We start from the raw sequence: 22582 nt of genomic DNA, 5'->3' as shown, positions 1-22582 counted from the left end.
TTGTCATTGATTTACGGAGCTTTTGCAGTCGAGTGAAGCCGTAAAATCCTTCCTGAAATATGGCGAGAATATTATGTAAACAACAGGAGAAATCACAGCACATTAATATTAATTAATATTAACATATTAATATTTCAGCAACGCCAAGACTCATTACTCATTTTCTAAATCTGTAGCGATTACAATGATCTGCGAATATTTTCAATATTAATCTGCAAACAACCTTCAATTATTGAGGTATGGTATGGGCTTCGATGACCTATGCACCATAGTAGTTTGCCCTAAATGGTTTTTAAAGACTATTTGTGATGGCGGATACATTGGCATTATAAACGGGAATACAATGGGGAGTGGTGTCTTTCTACAAGATACTTTAGGAAATAGCTATCCAGGCATGCTATAACTAATCAGGAGCAGCGAATGCGTAATGATGTTCATTCTTCGGCCTCATCCAAAAGTAGACCCTTCCACGTTCCGATGAAATCTTTCTCATGAGTTATATACGTTTTTTTTACAATGTTATCAAGATGTAACTCGCCAATCCTTCCCATGAACTCTAGTTGCGCCTTATTTTATCTTCATGTCTAATGTGATGATTACCTGCTGAATTACAAAGCACATGACGCGAAACCACGCCATCCCGCCATCACGTGTGCTGTCATAGTATCGGACTGGCGCCTGTCCAGGATTCCATGTTTGAACATATTGATTCGAATACAGCCTAATCAATCAAGATTTCGTCGACGTGAATGTCCGCATAATCGCCCAGCGTTCAGGTGGAAAGTCCACAGTGCAGCTAGCAGATTGTGTCCAGCATTCCATTTGTAATTTTCAAGCAGTCAGTTCATGTAATCTGATAAGATACCGAGGTAACCATCTCAAACCTTTTCTGCGTACCAGGGACCAGTGCGTAATTGAAATATAACGATTCCTTTTACAGTCAGATTAGTGAAATTACTAAGGACATTCTACGCTGCATGTAAATTTTTGGATACGATGACATCCACTTGTCTGATAACGTTAGCATTCTCGTTCCTACTCGGCAGCAGCTACGGTCTGTCTTTCAATTATTCCTATGTGAGTAACAAACTAAGTGGAAACCTAGATATCGTTTCATTTCGAGTTAAATTACCCATATTGTTAACGCAGATCGAATCCATGAATATGGTTGAAATCGAGATATCAGGACCGGTCGATGGGTTAGGAAACCGGTACGTGGCCGTAGCTTTTGCGAGCAAGCCGGAGATGAAAGATGCCGACGGATATTATTGCACTGATCGTGAATTGAAGAGTTTCACTATCAGAGGGTTATATCAAGCTCCGGTGGAGCACATGGTAATGCGTTTACCAGTTTAGTGCACCGCCGATGTATAACTTTCACCACTCTTTTGGTTATATGAATAACTCAATTTCTAATCGATCCAGGGCAAACTCTGGAACTAATTAGGGAAAATGTGCTTCACATGCTAGAAATCTCAATTATATCAAATAGAATAATAGTTTGTTATCATTATAGGTTCCTTGTATTGGGTGAAGACAGAGGTATAGTTAAAGTAATCAGCGTTACATCTCTAATAGAAGTAGCTGTAGATGTAACGCTATTAATTTCTACTCAATTACGAGTCGAAGTAGCAATTTCCAAGACATGGCAAAGCTACTTCAAGTAGACGTAGAAAATGAAGGCTATGAAAACTCTCCTCAAGTAGCCAAAATAGTTTCAAATAGCCAAGGGGTGGCATACTTTTATCAGTGAGTCGGAGATTGGTACTATAGAAATTCCAAGATTTATCTTCGCGAGAGTAACGCAAAATTACTAAAGCCACTATGAATAGGTACAATATTCGAAAATATATTCAGTTACGATGATACAGATGGTATTTCACGCGGTTATCGAGATCATTTCACTCGCGAACGTGATGTCACAAAACTATTTTCTACTTTTAAAAATCCATATCGTGAAAAGGAAATAGGCTTGTCTGCAATCTCTTCAAGTAAAACTGAAAGTACCCTAAAAATATAACCACTTGGGTAAGCTCTACAAATAGGCTAAATCTACTTGAGCACTCGGAAAAAGTAGAAGTACTTCTCTATTGACCACCTCTGGCGAAGAGAGAGAGACAGACAGAGAGCTTTAGATTAAAGATCAAATCAGGTTTTTTCGAAATGGTGTCCGATTTCAATCTTTGGCTTAATTGACTCTTAAAAACGCCATTCCAATCCTAATCAGCGCAATTTATCTTTTGTCTCTGCTGTGAATCCGGTTGCGGTAAGTCCATCCTTAGGAAACACGCCCATTAGCAACACCCTTTCGGACAATGCTAACGTGAGTCAAAACTGTGGAAACAGATGACCAGAAGTAGTAGCTTCCAGACGAGTATGCAATAAATTATGGATTTGGTATTCAACGGAGATTGCAGGTTGAAATATTTCAGATTCAGAGGAATAGTACTTTCAAGGACATGGATTGTTTTGGATATCAACACTTCTTAGCGGTACCATGTAGTCCACTCCATCAATTTCCTCGAAGTCAGAGAGGTCATCGAGAGTTGGTTCAATGGAATTCCTACACGCTTACGAAGCAAGTCAACGCAGCGCCATCCCTACTACCAGCCCAGATTACAGACCGAAAGTTTTTGCCGCAACCAAAATCACAAACACAACTATATTTCCGAGTCCAAGCTGATTCTTATTGGCGACCTTCCAAAAAAAATCCTAAATATAGGATCGCTTGCATTGGTGCATTGGTGCATTGGTGCATTGGTGCATTGGATCTCTGTCATATTATGTGGGATCGTTGGCAAGGAAAAGTGTACATAAAATGTCACAAAGGCCAGGAGAAAGCCAGCACGTGCTATGCATATATGCAATTATGCATATATCATAATAACTGATAGATAACACTATACATTACATCCCCTATTTCACGAGTCGCTCAGTCGTACTGATGAGCCACTAAATGTTTCTGTATGTGTGATACTTCTTTACTTCTATGCAAAAGCCCGATAGGATAATGTTGCCCGCCTTCAGCACGATTATATACTGTAAAGCGATCAATACTCAATGAATATCGCATGTCTGGTATAAGCTTCTTGATATGCTCTGTTCCAGGACACTGGAGCTGTTACATTAAGTAGCGCTGGCGTGGAGAATGGGCAACTGACCTGTAAATTCTTGAGGCCAGTGGTGGTGAATAAGACGCTGGAGAACGGGGAAGTGTTCGCTTTTGATTTCACCAAACAGGACTTCCATGTTTTATTGGCCACTGGAGCTCACACAAGTAAGTAAGCCATCATCACACTTCGAAACTCGCGCTATAGTGAATGACGAGGAATTGCAAACGTAGATTTAATTTTCAGACCTTACGTTTTCTGTGTCAATACTTCAAGTTGTTTAAACATGTTCTGGAAATTGCTACGACAAAATATATATAATTCGGGAAGAACTTTCGGTATAAATGTCACTTGCGCTTGAGTATCACTCAAAAGTGAGTGAAAGAGTGTGTATTCGAGCCTTAAATGTGGTACAAGGAAAATGATCTATTCCAGAATTCCAAAAACCCGTTTGCGATGTGTTGGTCAAATATTTCACACAGGGTTACCATACGTCCTCTTCGGGTAAGACTGAGGCCGAGTCGAAGTGATGACCTTTTTTTTAGTCAACAACTAACCATTTTATTTTCCGGTATTACAGCCTTCAGAGTTTTTAAAAAGTGCCCTAATTTTTTGATCTCCAAATATGGTAACTAGGGTTGCATCTAAAACAAATGCAATAATTGTGTAGATACTTTCCAAAAAGATGTTGTATGAGCCTGCAGACAATTACCACCCGATAGAGAGAGAGAGAGAGAGAGGGAGAGAGAGAGGGAGAGAGAGAGGGAGAGAGAGAGGGAGAGAGAGAGGGAGAGAGAGAGAGAGAGAGAATGAGTATCCGTTTTCGCCTGCACCATAGAGATGCTTTTGACGACGGAGGTCGTTAAAGGAGCTATATTTACCCTATATTTTCAATTGACAATGTCAATCCACTATGGCGTCACAATTGAATATTCATGACGCCATGGCTTGCAAAAACAAAACAAAAGCAAAAAAAAAACAAGAAAACATGTTTTAAACATGTTTGTTTTAAATGCAACCCTAATGGTCACCCTATTTCACGCGGTGCACAGCCTTTCCTTATTTTTGTGATTCAATTTAGAATCAATCCAAGCAAATCAATATTATCAATAGACGTTTATCTTTCTCTGTTTATATTTAATCGCTAGTCTTGTTCTTTTGTTTACTTCGCGGAAGTGACGTTTCTGATTTATTCATGGTTAATTTTTAAAGCATTATTATAAATCCTGCGTGCCTACGTATACACATGCCTACCAATACATCTCTGTGCCTACGATCCTTCGTACTACATTCTAGTTTGTCGAACATCAGTACTCAAGTAGTTATGAATTGAGCCAACTTCTACTTGTCCCTCTCAGGTTTCCTCATTTTAAGGAAAAACCAGTCCGAGAATGCTTCAACTAGTAGTAGAACCAAAATTATATAACGTCGTAAATTAGTTGAAAAGGATTTCCACATAAGTTGAAAGGTATTTGTTAGGTAAAACTACACTCTCAGCGAAAAAAGTGTGTATTTCCACCCTTGTACCACCACTGATATAAAGTAGGGCTGTTCAAAATTAACTTTTTTCTGGATTCCAGCCATTCAGTGATTAAATTGTCAGGTTACCCTAAAAAACTCTGCACACCAAATTTCAGTTTTTCGTTGAGAATCCTCGGATTATCCACCAATCAAGGATAATGCGGGATTTATCAACGAAAAACTCAAATAACTCGACTTCTATTAGTTGGAATTGAGTCAAATTTGTTTTGCGTCGTCTCTGAAGACAGCTCAACAATTTCATGGGGTTGACAAGAAAAATTTTAATTTTTTTAGTTTTCTTTGATAAATTAAAAATTTAATTGGATCTGCGGAGCCTTATACTTGTTAGAATTGAACCAAATGTGGTGTGCAGCGTTTTTTAGGGTAACCTGACAATTTACTCACTGAATGGATGGAATCCAGAGAAAAAGTTATTTTTGAACAGCCCTTATACAGGTATGAATATGCACCCAAGGCATACCAAACCGGATTCTATCTCAGGCTAACCATACCTGCAACAATATAACAAGCGATGGGTTTAACGACAAGCCGTCCATATTCACTGCCACGTTCTATATCCCATTTCTCCACCGGCGAGCTATCGGCCGACTGCATCCGCTGCACATGTCACTCGAAAACTCATTGCAGAGGGCTACGTCAGTGGTTCTCAACCTTTTTGTCTTCGCGGACCCCTTTTGGACCGTCATGAACCCCGCGGACCCCCCGAAGTTTTAGTTCAAATTTAGCTCAATTACAGAGGTGGCCAGTAACGAAGTACTTCTACTTTTTTGAAGTACTCAAGTGGTTTTCCTCTACTTCTGGTACTTACTCAAGTAGATCTTTTTTCCGTTACTTCTACTTCTACTTCGTAATATTTTGTGAACTACTTACTTACTTTTCGCTATTTACAGTTTGTCAAGTAGAAGTAGTTTGATCCCCCAATACGAAAGATAGCCTAGGGAATTTCGGGGCTGTTTTCACGTAGTACCAACATTTAATTTTCATAAAAGTCATTTAATACCCAGAATTTTCGTTGCGCTTCGCGCACAGTAGATATGGAGTGTCAAATATGTTTCACCGAAAGTATCGCTGAATATAATTTAGATACCGGGTTGTGTGGTTCCGTTCACACCGCATTGTCGCCTGTATCAAATATTTCATCACAGTAAATATGACCCTCCATAACGTTTGAAACTACCGCTTCGCAATCTAGCAATTATCTATTATATCTAGCAGCCCTTGATGTGTCCTATTCTGACTTTATTTTACCGTTAGACCTGTTTTAGCAGACTGCCGTTGGAACTTTCTGGACAAACGACATGAAATATATCTTCCGCTTTTTAGAAGTAGTATTTGTATTTTTCTTTCAATTACTAGTATTATACGTTGAGTTCTAATTATAGTTCCAGTTCTTTTGTCTGGAGAACATACATGTTGAAGTATAAAAGCAAGTTTGGTAATGCCCTATATTTTACGAAAATAAAGCTATGCACTATATGACATTTTTACGATTTGCCATATTTTGAATTAACGTATATTAATCGCGTAAAGTGTTAAAGCCATATCAGACACAACTTCTCCGTATTGCTCTTCGGCTGAACTAGGGGTCAAATAATATGGGGGAGGGCGCAATGCCCTGATATTTTCTAAAACGGGGAGTTCGAGTAAACAAAGGATTAGTATCGCATTCCCATATCAATACTATCATTTACATCCCATAATGTGGACGACTGCTTATTCTGTCGAAAATTGACACCTCCTTGGATGCAGCAATATGAATCAAGATCTCCACACTTCTACAGTCTACACCTTCCGCATAGCTTCATTTGCAGCTTTTGACAGTCCATGCGAACTAACTACGAACGTTTTCACAACTACTTACTTACTTGAGTAGATTTAAAATCAGTCAATTCTACTTCTACTTCAAGTAGTTTTAGGTTGCTTATGTAAGAAGTACTTCTACTCGTACTTGAGTAGATTTTTTGCCCCTACTTCTACTTCTACTTGAGTAGCTTTCTCGACTACTTTGACCACCTCTGCTCAATTATCGTGCTGTCGTCATCTGTCTTGTGCAAATGATATCTGAAGTGTGACGAAAATCCATTTCCACAAAGATAGGTGGTGGCGAATGTAATAGTAACGCGTAACGTTTCTGACGACACGTTTGGCCTTGGGTATGATCGCAACAAATATGGTACACCAAAATTGAAAAACAATTTTTGGAATGAACATATAACGTCAAGCCTTGTCATTTCTATCAAGCGTCTCATCAAGTTATCATGGAAAATGGTTATGTGTATCACAGGAGAAAATGGATTTTTGTAATCATTTCGAAGTCACCGTGATTGACCTTACTAATCTAACTTTTTATTTTTTCCACAATCCGCAACAATAAAATATCTCTAAACTGCAAAATATATTTATCAGTATAGGATATTAGCAGGGATAGATAGAACTACAGTCGCAGATTTGCTAATCCCCTAGATGACGACCCGAGCGCTCAAATTTAATAAAGTTGATCTTATTTGAAAGCCACAGTCGCGCTGATTCTGATAATATACGTCAAATCTGATCAGGGCAATGTAATCCCTCGAAATATCCCTCAAATTCTGAAAATCGGCATTGTTCTGAACAATCGCAACCACGCAAGGACCATTGTTACTGTGCTGCGTCGTTGCGATTGTTTAGAACAATGCCGATTTTCAGACTTTGAAGGCTATTTCGGGGTGGTTCCATTGCCTTGATGAAAATTTATTGTATATTATCAGAATCAGCGCGACTGTAGGTTTCGAATAATATCAACGTTAATAAATTAGAGCGCTCGGGTCGTCATCTATGGGATCAGCAATTACGTTGCCGTTTCATGCTAAGAAGCGACGACAAATCTGCGACTGTAGCATCACTCGACCGTGAATCACGTGATGCGCATCTATCCGTAGGTTAGTTATCTATACTCCGGCTCCAGCCACGATAGTTTGCACCACTCCGACTCCGACTCCATTAAGCGAAAATTAGCCAAACTCAAACTCCGACTTAGACCTGGTATGCACGCAGGCTCATAGGATTTATGACAGCAATATAATTCTGAGTTTGGTTTTCTTTTCGTGTACCACCCTCGACCCATTGGATGTGAATATACACTCCTTTTGCTAAGAGTGTATAGGCCAAGAACACTTCCTTTTTACATCCTCGGAACTCACTACTTCCTACATTGTATTGAGTAGAAATTTATGAGTAACTTCTACTTCAACTTGGGCACTAGCGATGACTAATCTGACCACCTCCGCTTTTGTATTCCATGGTTGACTAAATTAAATCTCGTTCCCTATTTTTTCTAGACGGCAAAATGGTACACCACCAACGTAGGGAGATCTGGCCGACAAAACTTACTATGATTGGCATAAGGAGTGACACTTGCGGGCCTGGAAACGGAAGGAAAAGCTGTTTGCAACTGCCGCCAGGATGTCTGCCATCGGACCCGGAATGCGTCTTTTTCTCATTGCGTCAAGTGAGTCTTTGTGACATAATGGTCGTTACCCTACGGCTGATAAATACAACTGGTACGAGATCCCATTTCAACTCTTATTCCAATCTGCCCACATTGTCCAGATGTGGTCAAAGTATAGTCAGCATTTCTATGCTTGAATAGACCTAATACAGTGCATTTCTACTGAATACAAGCAGAAGTATCGATTTCTAATACTGGTCAAAACTACTTGAAGTAGAAGAAGAGACTGAAGACCTGAAACATTCTGAGATAAGTAATTTCATTAGCGTCGCAGTACTTCTTCGTATTTTGCCGTTTATATGTAACACCTTGAGTTTTATTCGTCCGGAAGTGCTTCAACGGACATGACAATATCAGTCTCCCCAACTTTCAATGTCCACTTTTATCCGTGACGTCACTCCATTGTAAATTCATGTGAACCCGTTCCTCAAATTTACTCCCCGCACACATAAATATCTGTTTAACTGCGTATACTAGAAGTTGGGATGTAAGAAGATTATTGCGATTGAAATCAGGATTATCTAATGCCACTATTATGTCGCTTTTAATGTAAGCCCGAGTCAATCGGGACCTTTGATATATACGCCATGTTTGTCGCGATACGGCCTATTGGTACAGTGTACAATGTAAATTAGGCCCAATTCGCTAAGTTCAACTTCCGACCGCATCACTCCAAAGACTTGTATCTATTCGCGACTTGCCCGTTCGGCGCTCCAGACTCAGGACTACCATGGGCAGGAAAAACCTTGCATCGGGTATCACTTTCGAAAATGCAATCATTTACCGTGGCACATGGGCTAACAGTTAGACACCACATAATGTATTGGCAAATATAATATTGGTGAACACATTGAATATGTTGAAATGTGGTGTCTAACCGCACGCCGAAAATTTAGAGTGAGTCGAAAAGCATGCTTACTGGGGTAAGCAGCACAAGCTGAGATAGTCAAAGTACAGTCATTGCTGGTACTCAAATATAGAGGTAAAAGTAACGACGCATATTTCTACTCAAGTACAAATAATAGCAGTGATTTTCAAGTAAGTAAAAAAGTGAGTATTCTAGGCCTAGTTTTGCCGAAAAACTGAAAACTGTAAGGTAGAAAACAAAACTGTTTTATAATTATGCCATCATGGTGTGAATACTTTCGACAAAACATGTAGTATAAGCCTACAGGACGATTCACAGCCAATATAGTCAACGTATACGTAATGGAATGGTTCGAATCCTAGAAATCGTCGTTGGTTCAAATGCGATAGCACGTAGATATGGGTCATCGGTACGGAATGGATGTTCTGATGATGCAGTCCTGGTAAAAGTATTATTTGTCCTTTTATGACAGGGCTCGGAAGACTTTTTCATCAATGGAACCTTATCTACATTATATTTTCCATTGTCATTGTCAATCCACTTCGACGTCACGACTAAAGATACGTGACATCATGACTAAAAAAAAAACATGTTTTAAACAAGGGCCACGTTGTAAACATGTTTGTTTTAAATTGATTTTGACGCCTATAGTTGTATCAGATAAGACCATTCACTTAGTTCGATATCCCCTGTCGGACTTTTGAATTTTGTATATTGCTATTAGAATATGTCTTATATACAAATTGTTCACAAGGACGGGAACAAGATCCACATGGAGATGAGCGGCGGACGGGGAAATGGGCAGCAATACGTGGCTATCGCCTTTAGCGCAGATCATCATATGACGGATGCCGACATGTACTACTGCGATGGCGAGACACTGACTTCAGGTGTTATTCGAGACTATGCGCAAAGGCCGGTCGACCTTCATGACGAGGTGATGAGTTGTAGTATCACTTGTATAGTATTATTCGTCATTTTGCATTTTGCACGAAAATAAGCATGCAATTTCATCACTAGCCACTTCCGGTTAACTGCTAAAACTATGCGATCCCTCGGCCAAACCTTCAGATTGAAACAACTAACATCGGAAGGTTACTTTTCAAACGTTTCATTTTCGGTTATAACACCTGGTATTGATATGTCTCGTAAATTGCTACTGTTACATGTAATTGAGCATAAATTTACGTCGATATTTCCACTTCTAAGTCTACTTGAGTAGTAACGCTGACTACTTTGACAACCTCCGACTATATTTACATAGCGTAAGTCACGGATTGACATCTTCTAATTCACCTCAAAAATTGTAGCGCAGAATTGAGAACATAAAACCGGAGATGCAATGTTCCTTTACTATACTCTTCAGGCCGATCATTCGTCTGATACTTGAAGTATACGTGAGTTTCTGTCTGTACGACCTGCACGCATTTACACGGGTATTTTTCGAGCGTTGTCAGAGCAGATGCGGAAGTGGGCCGTGTTTTGTATATTGGGCGCGAATCCAGCTCAAACCCGCCACATTGTTTCCTATCCAGCACAGAAGACTAATATCAGCACGATTGAAATTAGTACACAATGTATATTGTGATGATTTAAAACCTTTCGACATCATTAACGACGGAAGGAACATGACAAAGCTCAGTTACGCCTTCGAGAAATTCTGTTACCTAGGTCGATCGCTGGTTGCATATCCATCGCATTGCAGACAACAGTAAATAAATATAGCAGGAAAGTAAAGAAAATATAACCCAAGGCTTTATTCCTGGAAAATAATGACTCCCGGTCAATGTTGTTGAGTTCTAACAGCAGACACGCCATAACTGCCAAGTGTGAGCTGGTTTATTGTCTACGCAGGAACGCGAGTTCCTCACACAGCAGCAGAAAACAAGGAATGAACACTCTGTCAGAATTGCACGTGCACAGTAACGAAAAGGTGCAACACTATAGGTTGCTGTCTAGTACAATCAATTAGTCATCAATCATTCACATTACAACAGTTTCCTCTAGGCTGCGCACGTGCGCAAATACGCAGTGCTGACACGGTCTCTGCGCACAGAAAATCTCAGTTGCGCACAAAAAATCCGAACTGGTGACCATTTCTTAGTCGTTACGCACCGCTGTCCAAGGGTCTGCGCAGTGAGTTGGTGAATGTGCGCAGACTCGTCAAAATTAGAGGGAACATTGCTTCCGGTGTATTTGATTTGCTTTTCGAACCTGTTACTAACGATGTAGCCATCCGGATAGCCATTGACAATAAAATTGATTTGATGGTGTTAGGCTATTTATCGCAGCGACAAATCAATTAATAAACAAAAACACTAGAGATGTACGGATCATGAACCTGTAGGGATCCAGATCCAATCCTGTTCGGAAAAATGGAATCCAGATCCTGTTTCCACTTTCATTGTTCAAATCCGAATCCAACAAAAACATGTTCAAAGCTGAGCAATGAGCATTCATTGCCCCAGTCGTCTATATTTTGTAATTATATTCCGGCAACGCATTGAAGTTTGCTAATAAGAAGTTGCGAGGCAATATAAAAACAGCTGAGTCCAAATTGACACAAAATATCAACTTAAATAAAAAGAAAACTACTTTCACACGCTAGGAACTTATAATCCTGTCCTGATCCGGATCCGGCAGTTGGACAAATATGGGAATTCGGATCCAATCGTGTTTAAGAAAAACTTGCTGATTTCCTGTACAGTAGGGGCGTTCAAAAAAAACTTTTTTTCTTCAAATTTCATCGGCTTAGTTGTCAAATCGTCAGGTTACCTGAAAAAACGTCGCACACCTTTTTCTCTTAGAAAAGATGTTTGGCAAGACATAATGTGGTGTCTAACGAACGTTAAGTTAAATACCACACTGTGTATGGATACACACGATATTGGCTAACACATAAAATGTGTTGAATGTAGTGTCTAATTGCATGCCTTGAATTTAGCAGCGTGTCATTGTTAGAAGTTCTACTTCACAGCAATATCTCGAAATTGGCTTGTGCAAGTCCAGAAGCCGTCTGAAGTAAAGCTGATAGCAGGTCTACTTCACGCTGGCCACATCTAGCATTTCAGTTCTGTTTTGGGCAACCAGTGGCCACTAACGTTACCACCTATTATGTTTTACTTTTTCAGTCTGTTTCGATCGAGTCCACAGGCACTGTAAACGGGGTGGGCCAATGCATATTTTCGCGGGACCTCTGCGTCAATAAATATGTCTCAAGAGGCTCGTTGGAACAATTCGACTTGGGGAAGATGTCATACTACATACTATTTGCGCACGGAGATATGTCATCCGGTATGAAAAGTGGCAATAATATCGCCCAGAGCGTAGTGCCTATATAGTACATATAGGCCGTATAGCAGGGATTCTCAAACTTTTTAAAACTACGTACCCTTTCGAATTGTCTGCATGTAAGGCGTATGCCCAATGATGATGCATAAAATGTAATCGATTGAAAGTTAAACACGACAAAGTACGTATTTACACTTTCAAACACCATTTCACTGTGATGGATGAGTTTTAACTACACCAGTAAATACATTTTTGAAAGTGTTTTGTAGAGGCACGTGCGTAAATTATGTTCAAAAGGCTGGCATGAACTATTTTCTTCATCTTGCACAATGCACATACCGGAAAGACCTTGCTCACAATTCACAGGTGTAAAAGTGAGGGGACGAGTAAAAGACTCAACACACATTTTCGACACGGCTGTATCCGACTTTACCATACTAGACCGGTCCCATAAGTAAGCAATAGCCGGTTGTTCATTGTACATAAAAGCTGAACACCGAAGATTGAAATAGCGATAATCAAGCGCCTTCAAAATAAACAAATGGCACTGGTTCTGGCGGAACTAATTCGAGATCTACAGCAGGCGAGTTACAATGATAACTCTGGTCAGCGCGGCAGTAGGGAAATAGAAATTCACTTCTGTTAATGTAGCTGAGGTAAGTAACGGCACAAGGTGAGGGTCTAGGCCAGATGTCTCAAACTCAAATGTGCTCGCGGGCCAAGTTTCTAGTTTTGATGACGCCGCGGGCCGCAGCATCAATAATAGGGATATTCAATGTATAATCCCCAAGTAGGCCTTATTTGACGGGAGCTTGCAGAGCAGACAGGCATTCCACAAACATCATGAAAATGTAATTTACTATTTGTACTATTCAGGCCTGACACAGAAAAAAATCACATTTTCAAATATTCGAATAAAATTATTTTTGTGACGGGCATAATTAGTTAAAATAATGAGTTAAAGACATCATGCGAGAGAATGCATCATGACATCGTCAAACTGTCGGGTAATAATATTGCAGCTAGTGGACCTTTGACGTGCCACAATTTTATGTAGAAGATTTGAAATCTACTGAAGATTGATCTGATATCAGGGCATTTGAGCGGTGTATCCTAATCCGTGTTTTGATATAGTCGTGATAAGAAGGCTATTGTTACTGTCATTGCCAAAGTCAAATTAAATCAGCGTTAGATTTTGGCTTCGATTATTATTGGAACATATCAATAACAACCTAAATATATTTATTAGGGCAAGTTTTTGTTGCATTCAAATCCGTGGAAAGTTGCATTTACGGACAAGTTCCTTGAAATTATTCGAGTATGAAATGCTCGAAGTGATCCGTATCCAGGGCACTGTAGCAAAACTCAGTGTTGGCGACTTCAACAATATCAATAGCCTGAAAAAATTTAGCCAGTGAAAATATAATGTTCGGTCGTCTAGCCTGAATGTACGTCAAATCAGAAAGGACTTCAAAATTAAACGACAGTGAAATAATCAAACGATCTATTTACATATAGTGCCAACTATTTCCAGTAAAAAGTTGGTTGCATGAAAAATCGAAAAAAGTCGCATAAATTTGCATGAAAAATTGAAAAAAGTTGCAAAACGTTTCCTGAAAAATCGAAAAAGTTACAAAAAGTTTCATGAAAAAAAATGGAGAAAAGTTGCAAAGAATTACAAGATAAGAATCCTCCGAACAGCTTTAAACACCATGCTACATAACTTCTGAGTATTTAGGAAGCTGTCGGCAGCTGTTAAAAAAGTTGCAAAAACTTTCCCTAGTAATCAATATTGAGCCATAGTAATGGCATTGTTTCTTAACTTTAGCGATCGTGCTTCCCATAAGCTTTCTCCTAGTTCCTGCTCATTTTCAACACAATTTCTGATGGTACCTATATTGAAATCAGAATACCCATCCACATAAAATCGCGCGTAGCTCGAAGACCATTTTCCAGTTGAATAAATTGGCCAAGAAAATATTCCACAGCATATAGGCCTAATTCCACAATGCATCTCGTACCCCCTGATGTGGTACTTCGTACTCCGAAGGGGTCGACGGACCCTGCATGGTTAAGAACCCCTGGAATTGAAATGTCCAATCGCCGATGAATTCATTGGTGTTACAGCTGTGGAGCGTACTCACTGTAAATTTTGAAGTGTTGCTCAACCCGGAAAATTGAACACGAAACGTGATCCAAAAATTGAACGCCTAGAAGTGTTGCGAAGTGTTTAAATTATAAGTGTTTATCTAAAAAGTGTTCAGCCTCAAAGTGGCTGGTTGACTAGTCACCGGAACGCAGGGCTCAAAATAAAATCAGATTTTATTGATTCATGAATAGATGACGCTTATAATACCCAACCTGGGTGATTAAATACGTGCAAACATTGAAATTTCCAATAGCTGCTGTGACAGGGTTTCATAAATTCAGATCAGCAGTTGAAACCGTTTCCGGAATAGTCCATGAAATCACGAACATCACAAATGATCAAGATCAAACTCCCTACAAATATCATGCAACTCGCTTAATCAATTAGAGATAATGATAACAAAATATCATTTAGTATCTTTAACTTTCGTGACAATGGCATGGAATCAAATTCATTGGTTACGTCCGTTAACGGAAAACATGATCAACACAAATCAATAAAACTTATTTAAAACTGATCAAATTATGGCTTGTAAATTTCTAATTTTATTGTAAATAAACAAACAATGAATGTATCAGTTCCACTACCACTACCACGATAAACAAGTATTATAAACAAGTAACAAAGTATTTTTTTACTCCTAATGAAATTGGGCCTGCTAACTAGGCATCAAAAATATTCTAGGGCTTGCATTACAAGTATTTATATCAGGTTAATGCCAATCACTTTTGTTTAAATTACAAAGAAATCGTTTCTTCGAGTCCATACAAATTTTGCAGATTTACAGAAAAGATTTTGTTGTTATTTACCAGTCTGCTGCAAAATATGAAAGTCATTAGGGAACTGGTTCTTGAGCATTTTTGGACACGCCCCATTATGATAGCAAAAAAATTTCACACACCTTTTATCGTCGTATCATGAAATTTAAAAAAGCAACCAGAACGCTAGAAATCCCAACTGATGGTTGGATGGCAGTGACGGTAATAGTTGTTGATGAGAGAATATTCAAATATTAAATTCTGAACATACACAGAGAAATAAGTAGGAGCAGCCATGTGCGAAAAAGATTTTAGTTGACAGCGGCTTCACGCCCCTTCAAATGCTTTCTCCTGTTTGAGAACCACTCCTTCAGGGTATGACAATCCAATGCATAGTAGCTCAAAATGTCAACAATGTTTCTGAATACTCCATTTTCACTGAAGCAGTTTTATATTCTTGGCATCAGCTGCGATCCAGGATCGGTCAATCTCTGATTCGTGGCGTGCCATGGTGTTTGCTTCTTTTTACTGGTCGACTCCAAGTTGCGCTCCTTGAAAATGTAATTAAATTCCAAAGTTTTGAATATGTCTATGAACATTCTAAATTTTATGCAGAAATAAATATAAATATTTCACACATGCAGGTTACACAAGCGCAGGTAAGGCGCTCGGGTACATGTGAAATCCTATCACTGAGAAGGACTAAAATTCGCATACCGACTAATAAAAATATCTTGAATTAGGTCTGCGTTTTCTTCAATTCGGCCATTTTGACATTTACATTGACATTCAGACGCACAGGCCACAGTGAGAATGCAGAACTGTAACTCAGAATGAAATTCATAGCAGAACGTCTATGTACGTCTACGAACGGTCTATGTAAATTTGTATAGTCCACAAAACAGAAAGATTACGATACCTGTTTCAATAAGACATGCGCTTGGGTCTTGGATTATATTAGCTTGTCTCTCAATTTGGCTTGGAGAAGAAGACAGTTGACTTCATCAACCTATTTTGCTGAAAATGTAATTGATTGCAAACAGGATCCGAAAATAAATACAGTAGAATCGTTATTCCTATGGGTTTGGATTTCCATTACAATAATTGACTTAGGCTTTACATATAACTTCGATTCTAAGATTTTATAGCTGCTTTGAATTGAGACGAGAAAATATACCAGACAAAGGACACATTGATTGTCTTTAGTACAAAAATCTTTGTGACATCTTATCGAAGGTGTTGAATACTTTTCCTTCATTGCAGTAATTGTAATTGTTCTCAATCTTTCAAAATCCTTCCTTCCTGATTAAATTTAATTAACGAAATTAATTGGAATTAGCACGACATGGGAAATGATCTTAATTTGATGTTCCAAGTATAGTTCAGTAAGCAGTAGTTTAAATGCAAGTTACCCCAGCTCTTTACATTCAAGAACACCTCAGTTCAATGTACACGGATCAAGCCTCTCTACAGCTCATATCGCATATATAGATAGTTACTGAGAAAATTAGTACTGCAGAAACCAGCACATTACATAATCAATGGGGATATATTAAATGAATAAATAGACTTACATGATCACATGTTTCCATGGGTCCTTGAGGCAAAAGTATTATCGCAAAAGATGACTGCACCGGCACAAAATCCGTTCAGATGACTCCTCACGTCACTATCAACATTGTCTGTTAGCACAGGCACGGTAGAACCGGGGGGTCTTTTCGAAGAGTCGATACCAGTTGGATGTATTTGAAGATCAATTCAAGACTGTTGAAAAGAAAATACTTGTTTCAAAAATTTGCAATACAAGGGAACTATTCAATATTCGAACAGCTTCTTCGAGGTGCAAAACTTCAATATAAAATTGAATAGTAAATGCATATTGAAATGAGCCCGAATATTTTTGGCTGAGACTCGTCAGCAACTAGTAGAGAACTCGAAAGAACGTTGTACATCAAAAATCGTATCACAAAATATGACGTCACCAGCATTCAGCATTACGCAGATATCAGACTGGATACATTTGTATGTGACAAAAGGGTGTCTTTCATAGAACAAATAATTATTGTAATGGAAAGTTGCATGTGACCTTACCACCAATTTTACTGAGCACGAGTAGCATACTTTCCTGTATTGTTAATCATTTTAGTGGAATTTTACCAGCAAACATTCATAAAAATAACCGAATGCAGCAGAATCAAATTCATTATCTAAGGATATACCTGTTTACTTACGAAACACCGCGATGCTTACAAGTATTATAAACAACAAATGCATTTCAAGAAGGTGCCAATTGCAATACATACTACCTGCACATTAGGGCATTTTTTATATTCTTTCCATCAGCCGCAACCCAGGCTTGATTAGTCCCTGATTCGTGGCGTGCCATGGCGGCTCTTTTTTTACTGGTCAAATCCAAATGCTGCTCCTAGAAAATACGATACATGCCAAAGGAAAATTGTAAATTTGATGCAGAAGTAAATATAAATATTCCACACAGATAGGTTACAGAAGCGCAGGAGAGGTGCTCAGCCCCCCAGGTTGAGAACCACTGACCTAGCCCATTATAGTTCAGTAAGCAATAGTTAAAGTACAAATTACACGAGCTCATTACGTTCAACTACATCTCTGTTCAGTGTACACAGTTCAGGGTACACTGTACACTGTACACAGTTGAAGCCTTTTTCAGCTCATATCGAATAGCCCGTATGCTACTCTGCGAGACAGTTCATAAGAAAAGTAGGACTGCAAAAACCAACAAATTACATAATCAATGGTGATATATAAAATGAATAAATAGGCTTACATAATCAAATGTATCCATGGGTTCTTGAGACAAAGGTCTGTATCACATAAGATGACTGTGCCGGCACAAAACCCGTTACGAACGACTCCTCACGTCTTGTCAACATTGTCTGATAGCGCAAGCGCAGGCACGGTAGACCCAGGGGGCTCTTTTCAAAGAGTGGACATCAGTTGAACGAATTTGAGGATCAATCCAAGACTATTGAAAAGAAATATTTGTTGCCAAAATTCGCAATACAAATGAACTGCTCAGTAATCACGCAGATATCATACTAGATACAGTTGTTTTTTTTCTGCAAAAAGTTGTGTGTGACAGAAGGGTGTCTTTCATAGAATAATTAAGTAATGGAATGGAAAGTTGCACATGACGTTACCACCAATTTTACTCTGGCACAGTAAATATACTTCCTGGATTGTTAACAATTTTTGTGAAATTTTATCAGCAAACATTCATAAAATTCTTTATCACAAAGATAACCGATTGCAACGGAATCAAATTCACTCTCTAAGGATATACCAGTTCACTTACAAAACACCGTGATGCTTACCAGTATTCCATACAGCAAATGCATTTCAAAAAGGTGCCAAGTTCAATACATACTACCTGCAAAATAGAATTCAGTTCAGTTACCGTATCACAATAAACTCAGAAAAGTCAAATTTGGGGATTGGGCAAAACAAATACTACCCCTTGTGATCCATGGTTTGTTGAAAAGATTGTTTGTTTGGCTGTACTATTATTGGGGCGATTTTATGGACCTGAAAAGGTAAGATTTTGACTAAAAAATTCAAATTCACACATATTTTGATGATGAAAAACTTAATTTTGACCCCATGTACTTAAATTATTTGTTTCTCACATAGTGTTAGAATTGTATTACCGGAACTTATCTTCATTTCTGGCTAGAGCTGTCTGTTCTTCCGAAGTAATTTGACCTAAAAAAATCTTTTAGCATGAAAATTGACAAATTTTTACATGAAAAAGAACTTATTTTATCGAAATCTGTACCCATGAATAATTCTAGTATTAGTTACATCTCGTATTATGGTAGAAATAATTAGGAATTTGTTGTAGTACAACGAAAGATACATTCCTACATTTTCGGGTAGAAAGTGTCTGTCCTAACTAAGTAGCTTGGCTAGAATGAAGAAAGAACGTTCACCAGCTGCAGTTGTTGGCCGGCAACACTAAAGTTGTGCGTACACTGCACTCTCTCTCTCATTATGAGAAAGTTGTCTACATCGCAATTTTTCATCATACGGTTTCTAATAGAAGAACCGATGCCCACGCAGTCTTGCTTCAGTTAGGATAGTGCAATAGGCTACGTCCTACGTTGAGTATTTGTTTCATTTGACAGTTTATGATTCACAATGAGCAGACGATGGTCCGTCTACAACGGTAGGACTATAAAGTAGGCTACAAGATGTAAATTGTAAAATGATAAGTTCACCGACAGTGCAATCATCTATGATACAAACAAAATGCAAGTTGCCAACAAAATTTTGATTTTGTAAAGAATTTTGGCAATTTTTGACCTAACGGTACAATTTTGACAAAATTTTGACATGTCAAAAAAATCGCTTCAGTTAACACCTTACCACTTGGAATAAACAGTACAGTGTAAAATGTGTTGCAGTTGAAAAACAATGAAAACCGTTGCATGACTGTCATACCGGCATTCACTTGCTGACGTTGCAGTACATGTCCACAATGGACCACTAAATCGCCTACATAGGGATATTTCAGTGTGGATAGAGAGAACATCCCTTCATCCATATGTCAAAAAAGTTACTTCTGTAGCAGCTTCCCATCAGTACCGTAGTACTGGACCTGGTCGCAGCCTGGTATATTATCAGATTCGAAGCTCGATCATCCAGCAATAAGATCAGACGAATCATATACTACAAAAGATCTAAAGAACATTCATATGAATAAGGGATATCAGTAGCCTACTAAAACATCTAAAACAAACGACCTTACTGCAATGACAAAACGAGTTCATTTTATGACTATTCTCACATTACATATATTCAATAACATTTACCGCATTTTCATACCTTACAGTACATGGATGTTATGATCCTTTACGCCATCAGGTAGCAGAAACTGCTTCAATATATCCATTTCGCTAAGTTTTTTTGTGTACCCTACTCTCTGCCTGAAGCCTGACGAACCACCAATTCAAATCCAAACTGAAATCGAGCGCGCTCTACCGTAACGAAGGTGGTGACCCCTCTGCGTCACAGGGAAATATGTATATTGAAATATTACCCTTAAACTTAGTGTTGGGTCAAGTGTGTAATATTATTTACATATACTATGATTTAATGTGATCTCACAACGTACCGATAGTTTATGAATGCGAAATTGATGATAAATTACTAAGTATAAATTTTCTTGAAAATAAGCCGCAGGGGCGAAGTGTTACATGTAAACGGAGAAATACGCAGAAGCGTTGCGACGATAATGGCCTAATGCGTTTATATGCCTAAAAAGTGTGTCTGTACGCAGAAAAAAGTGTTATGAAGTGTTCAATACGACCTTGCGGATTTACAGTGCGTACTACCTTACTCGCCACCGATAATAACATGGATAAAGAGAACAAACAACACCCAGCATGTAACCAACTATACGTCACGGAGGTCATATAATGTCGATGATTGCCATATTGACCTGATTAGATAGCTATATACCCTACGCAACGCTAGCTACGACCTATACGACAAGCTACGACAGTTTCTTGGATTGTTGCGTCCGTAGTACCAAGTCACAGTTTCGAGCCGCAAGTCCTTTTCTGCTTTTAACGTTTGACCCGACCTAACTCGAGTTATTTTTATTTAATCACCCAGTCAATCCGAAATCGAGTAATTTTACGAAAGGTCGCACCAGACCGAATCACAATTTTCAGTCACGTATCATCAACGGGTCATGTTTTATCATCATGAACTAGAAATGTGACGTAATAGCTGATCTTCTACCGCATTGTAGGTTTTAAAAGTGATGTGATATAGTGTGGTTTGCTGAGATTTCAGTGATTTTTATAGCAGTTTTAGGGTGAACTTTAAGTTCTTATATCTAAAAATGAAATGTAGCACTTGAATATATTGTCGAATACATGAAATTCCATAATGCCGTCGGCGCACAAAACATTCTCGCGGGCCGCGTGTTTGAGACCTCTGGTTTAAACCTTGATAAAAGAGGCATTTAGTATGCTTACACTTTCTCACTTGTCACATAAACGTTAAAATGTTGTTTCTAAAAAGTGTCACATAGTGCCAGAAAGAGGAAGGTTGTCGCGAACGCCAGAAAATTATCTCGCGTACCTCGGGAGGTACGCATACCTCGGTTTAAGAACCCCTGCCCTATAGCGTATACTAAGCATGACGACAGTGAAAGTTTGCGCGTGCTAAAATATGATTCCGCACGTCAGTCAGCCATTGCGTCACCATATTAACCCGAAATGCACAATCTAGACTACACAGAAGTAAAGGAGGCTCCCGCAACTCCTTGGTTACAGCACCTAGTCATTTCTCTAACACCCGTATAGACAAGTATTGGCGGATGATTAACCTGATCACGTTTCATGTGTAGATGGGCAACTGGGATATCATGGCTCGGAGGGGCGTGGGTTGAGTGTGGCAGCTATAGAACTAGCCAATGGAACTAACATAGATTATCAATGGTAAGTTCTTTTTCAATATATAGACAAACTGAGAACTATTATCATGAGTCACAATTAATTTTATTCTCATCAGCGTGAATGTCACACGTTCGGTTGTGATCCTCTCAGCCACCACTCAAGGAGTTTCCGGTCCGGACATCATGCAGGGAGTTACCACTCAAGAAGTTTCTGATCCAACAACCAGTAAAGCGATACCCAGCCTTTCATGCAAGGCAGTCAATTTCGTATTTCTAGTCTGCCTTGTGGGAGGCGCAATGGCAGCGATATCACATTAAATCTCGCCTCAAGTGAAAGTATTGAACTGAACCGAAATACAGTGTTTCAAAAATGTTCCATTACCGACAAACGTTTGGTTGCACAGGAAATACGGAGTATAGCCTATACTCCGTGTCTTATTTTACTGTTATTTTCTACGAAACTTCAATCATATCCTTATACTGATTGCTAATATACATATTGGTTGCGAAGATTCTGTAGCACTTGCAAAATGGCACAACTCGATTGGTCTTCAAATTACGCCGGTATATGGTTCTATTTTCAACCGGGTTTTATTCAATATTTCCCACCACCAAACGCCTTTTCCCGAGTCACAAGCTTTGTGGGGAATTTTTGCCTATCGAAATATTTCCACGTGGGGTTCATTATCGTGCATATGAAGGATATACTCGACAAGAGTACCTCGTAAGAATTAATATTTTATGGTAGCATCGAATGTATAACTGTGATTGTAACTTTGAAACAGTGGTTATTGGTTCAATTACATGCACCCTATACGCTTTTGATGCCTTGCCGATTCAACAAGAAACACAGCGAACAGTGAAATATCAAATTTGTTTGCTACGTTGTAATCATTAAGGGCATGTACTATGAGATTGGTGATTTTCAACAGCAA

General features: G+C 38.9%; 1 protein-coding gene and 2 long non-coding RNA genes across 3 annotated transcripts; 1 reads left to right on the top strand and 2 right to left on the bottom strand.

Annotated features, from left to right (window-relative positions):
• The first annotated feature begins 899 nt into the window (after nt 1–899).
• Nucleotides 900–22468, top strand: LOC145439097 (uncharacterized). Its single transcript, XM_080316576.1, has 8 exons — nt 900–1077; nt 1150–1335; nt 3109–3277; nt 7970–8139; nt 9762–9944; nt 12139–12301; nt 21600–21690; nt 21764–22468. Exons 1-8 carry the CDS (start codon nt 997–999, stop codon nt 21963–21965), a joined length of 1245 nt encoding a protein of 414 aa, XP_080172702.1. The 5' UTR covers nt 900–996; the 3' UTR covers nt 21966–22468.
• LOC145439096 (uncharacterized) lies at nt 14603–16223 on the bottom strand. The gene is made up of 2 exons (XR_013915093.1): nt 16125–16223; nt 14603–15756 (listed from the first exon to the last, which is right to left on the bottom strand). It is a non-coding gene; the product is annotated as an uncharacterized LOC145439096 (long non-coding RNA).
• On the bottom strand, nt 16756–19291 carry LOC145440021 (uncharacterized). Its single transcript, XR_013915401.1, has 4 exons — nt 18556–19291; nt 18009–18206; nt 17512–17630; nt 16756–16969 (listed from the first exon to the last, which is right to left on the bottom strand). It is a non-coding gene; the product is annotated as an uncharacterized LOC145440021 (long non-coding RNA).
• Nucleotides 22469–22582: the final 114 nt, after the last annotated feature.

The sequence above is a fragment of the Botryllus schlosseri genome, chromosome 5, assembly GCF_051294905.1.
Source record: "Botryllus schlosseri isolate E-star chromosome 5, Bs_hap1, whole genome shotgun sequence".
Lineage (NCBI taxonomy): Eukaryota > Metazoa > Chordata > Ascidiacea > Stolidobranchia > Styelidae > Botryllus > Botryllus schlosseri.
This window is presented reverse-complemented; position numbering and strand designations above follow the sequence as displayed.

What these genes read in the sequence shown, in the direction of transcription:
- LOC145439097 (XM_080316576.1), top strand. Translation starts at nt 997, where the DNA reads ATGACATCCACTTGTCTGATAACGTTAGCATTCTCGTTCCTACTCGGC. An exon ending in TGTCTTTCAATTATTCCTAT is followed by an intron (nt 1,078 to 1,149) that starts GTGAGTAACAAA and finishes TTGTTAACGCAG; the next exon opens with ATCGAATCCATGAATATGGT. An exon ending in GCACGGAGATATGTCATCCG is followed by an intron (nt 12,302 to 21,599) that starts GTATGAAAAGTG and finishes TTTCATGTGTAG; the next exon opens with ATGGGCAACTGGGATATCAT.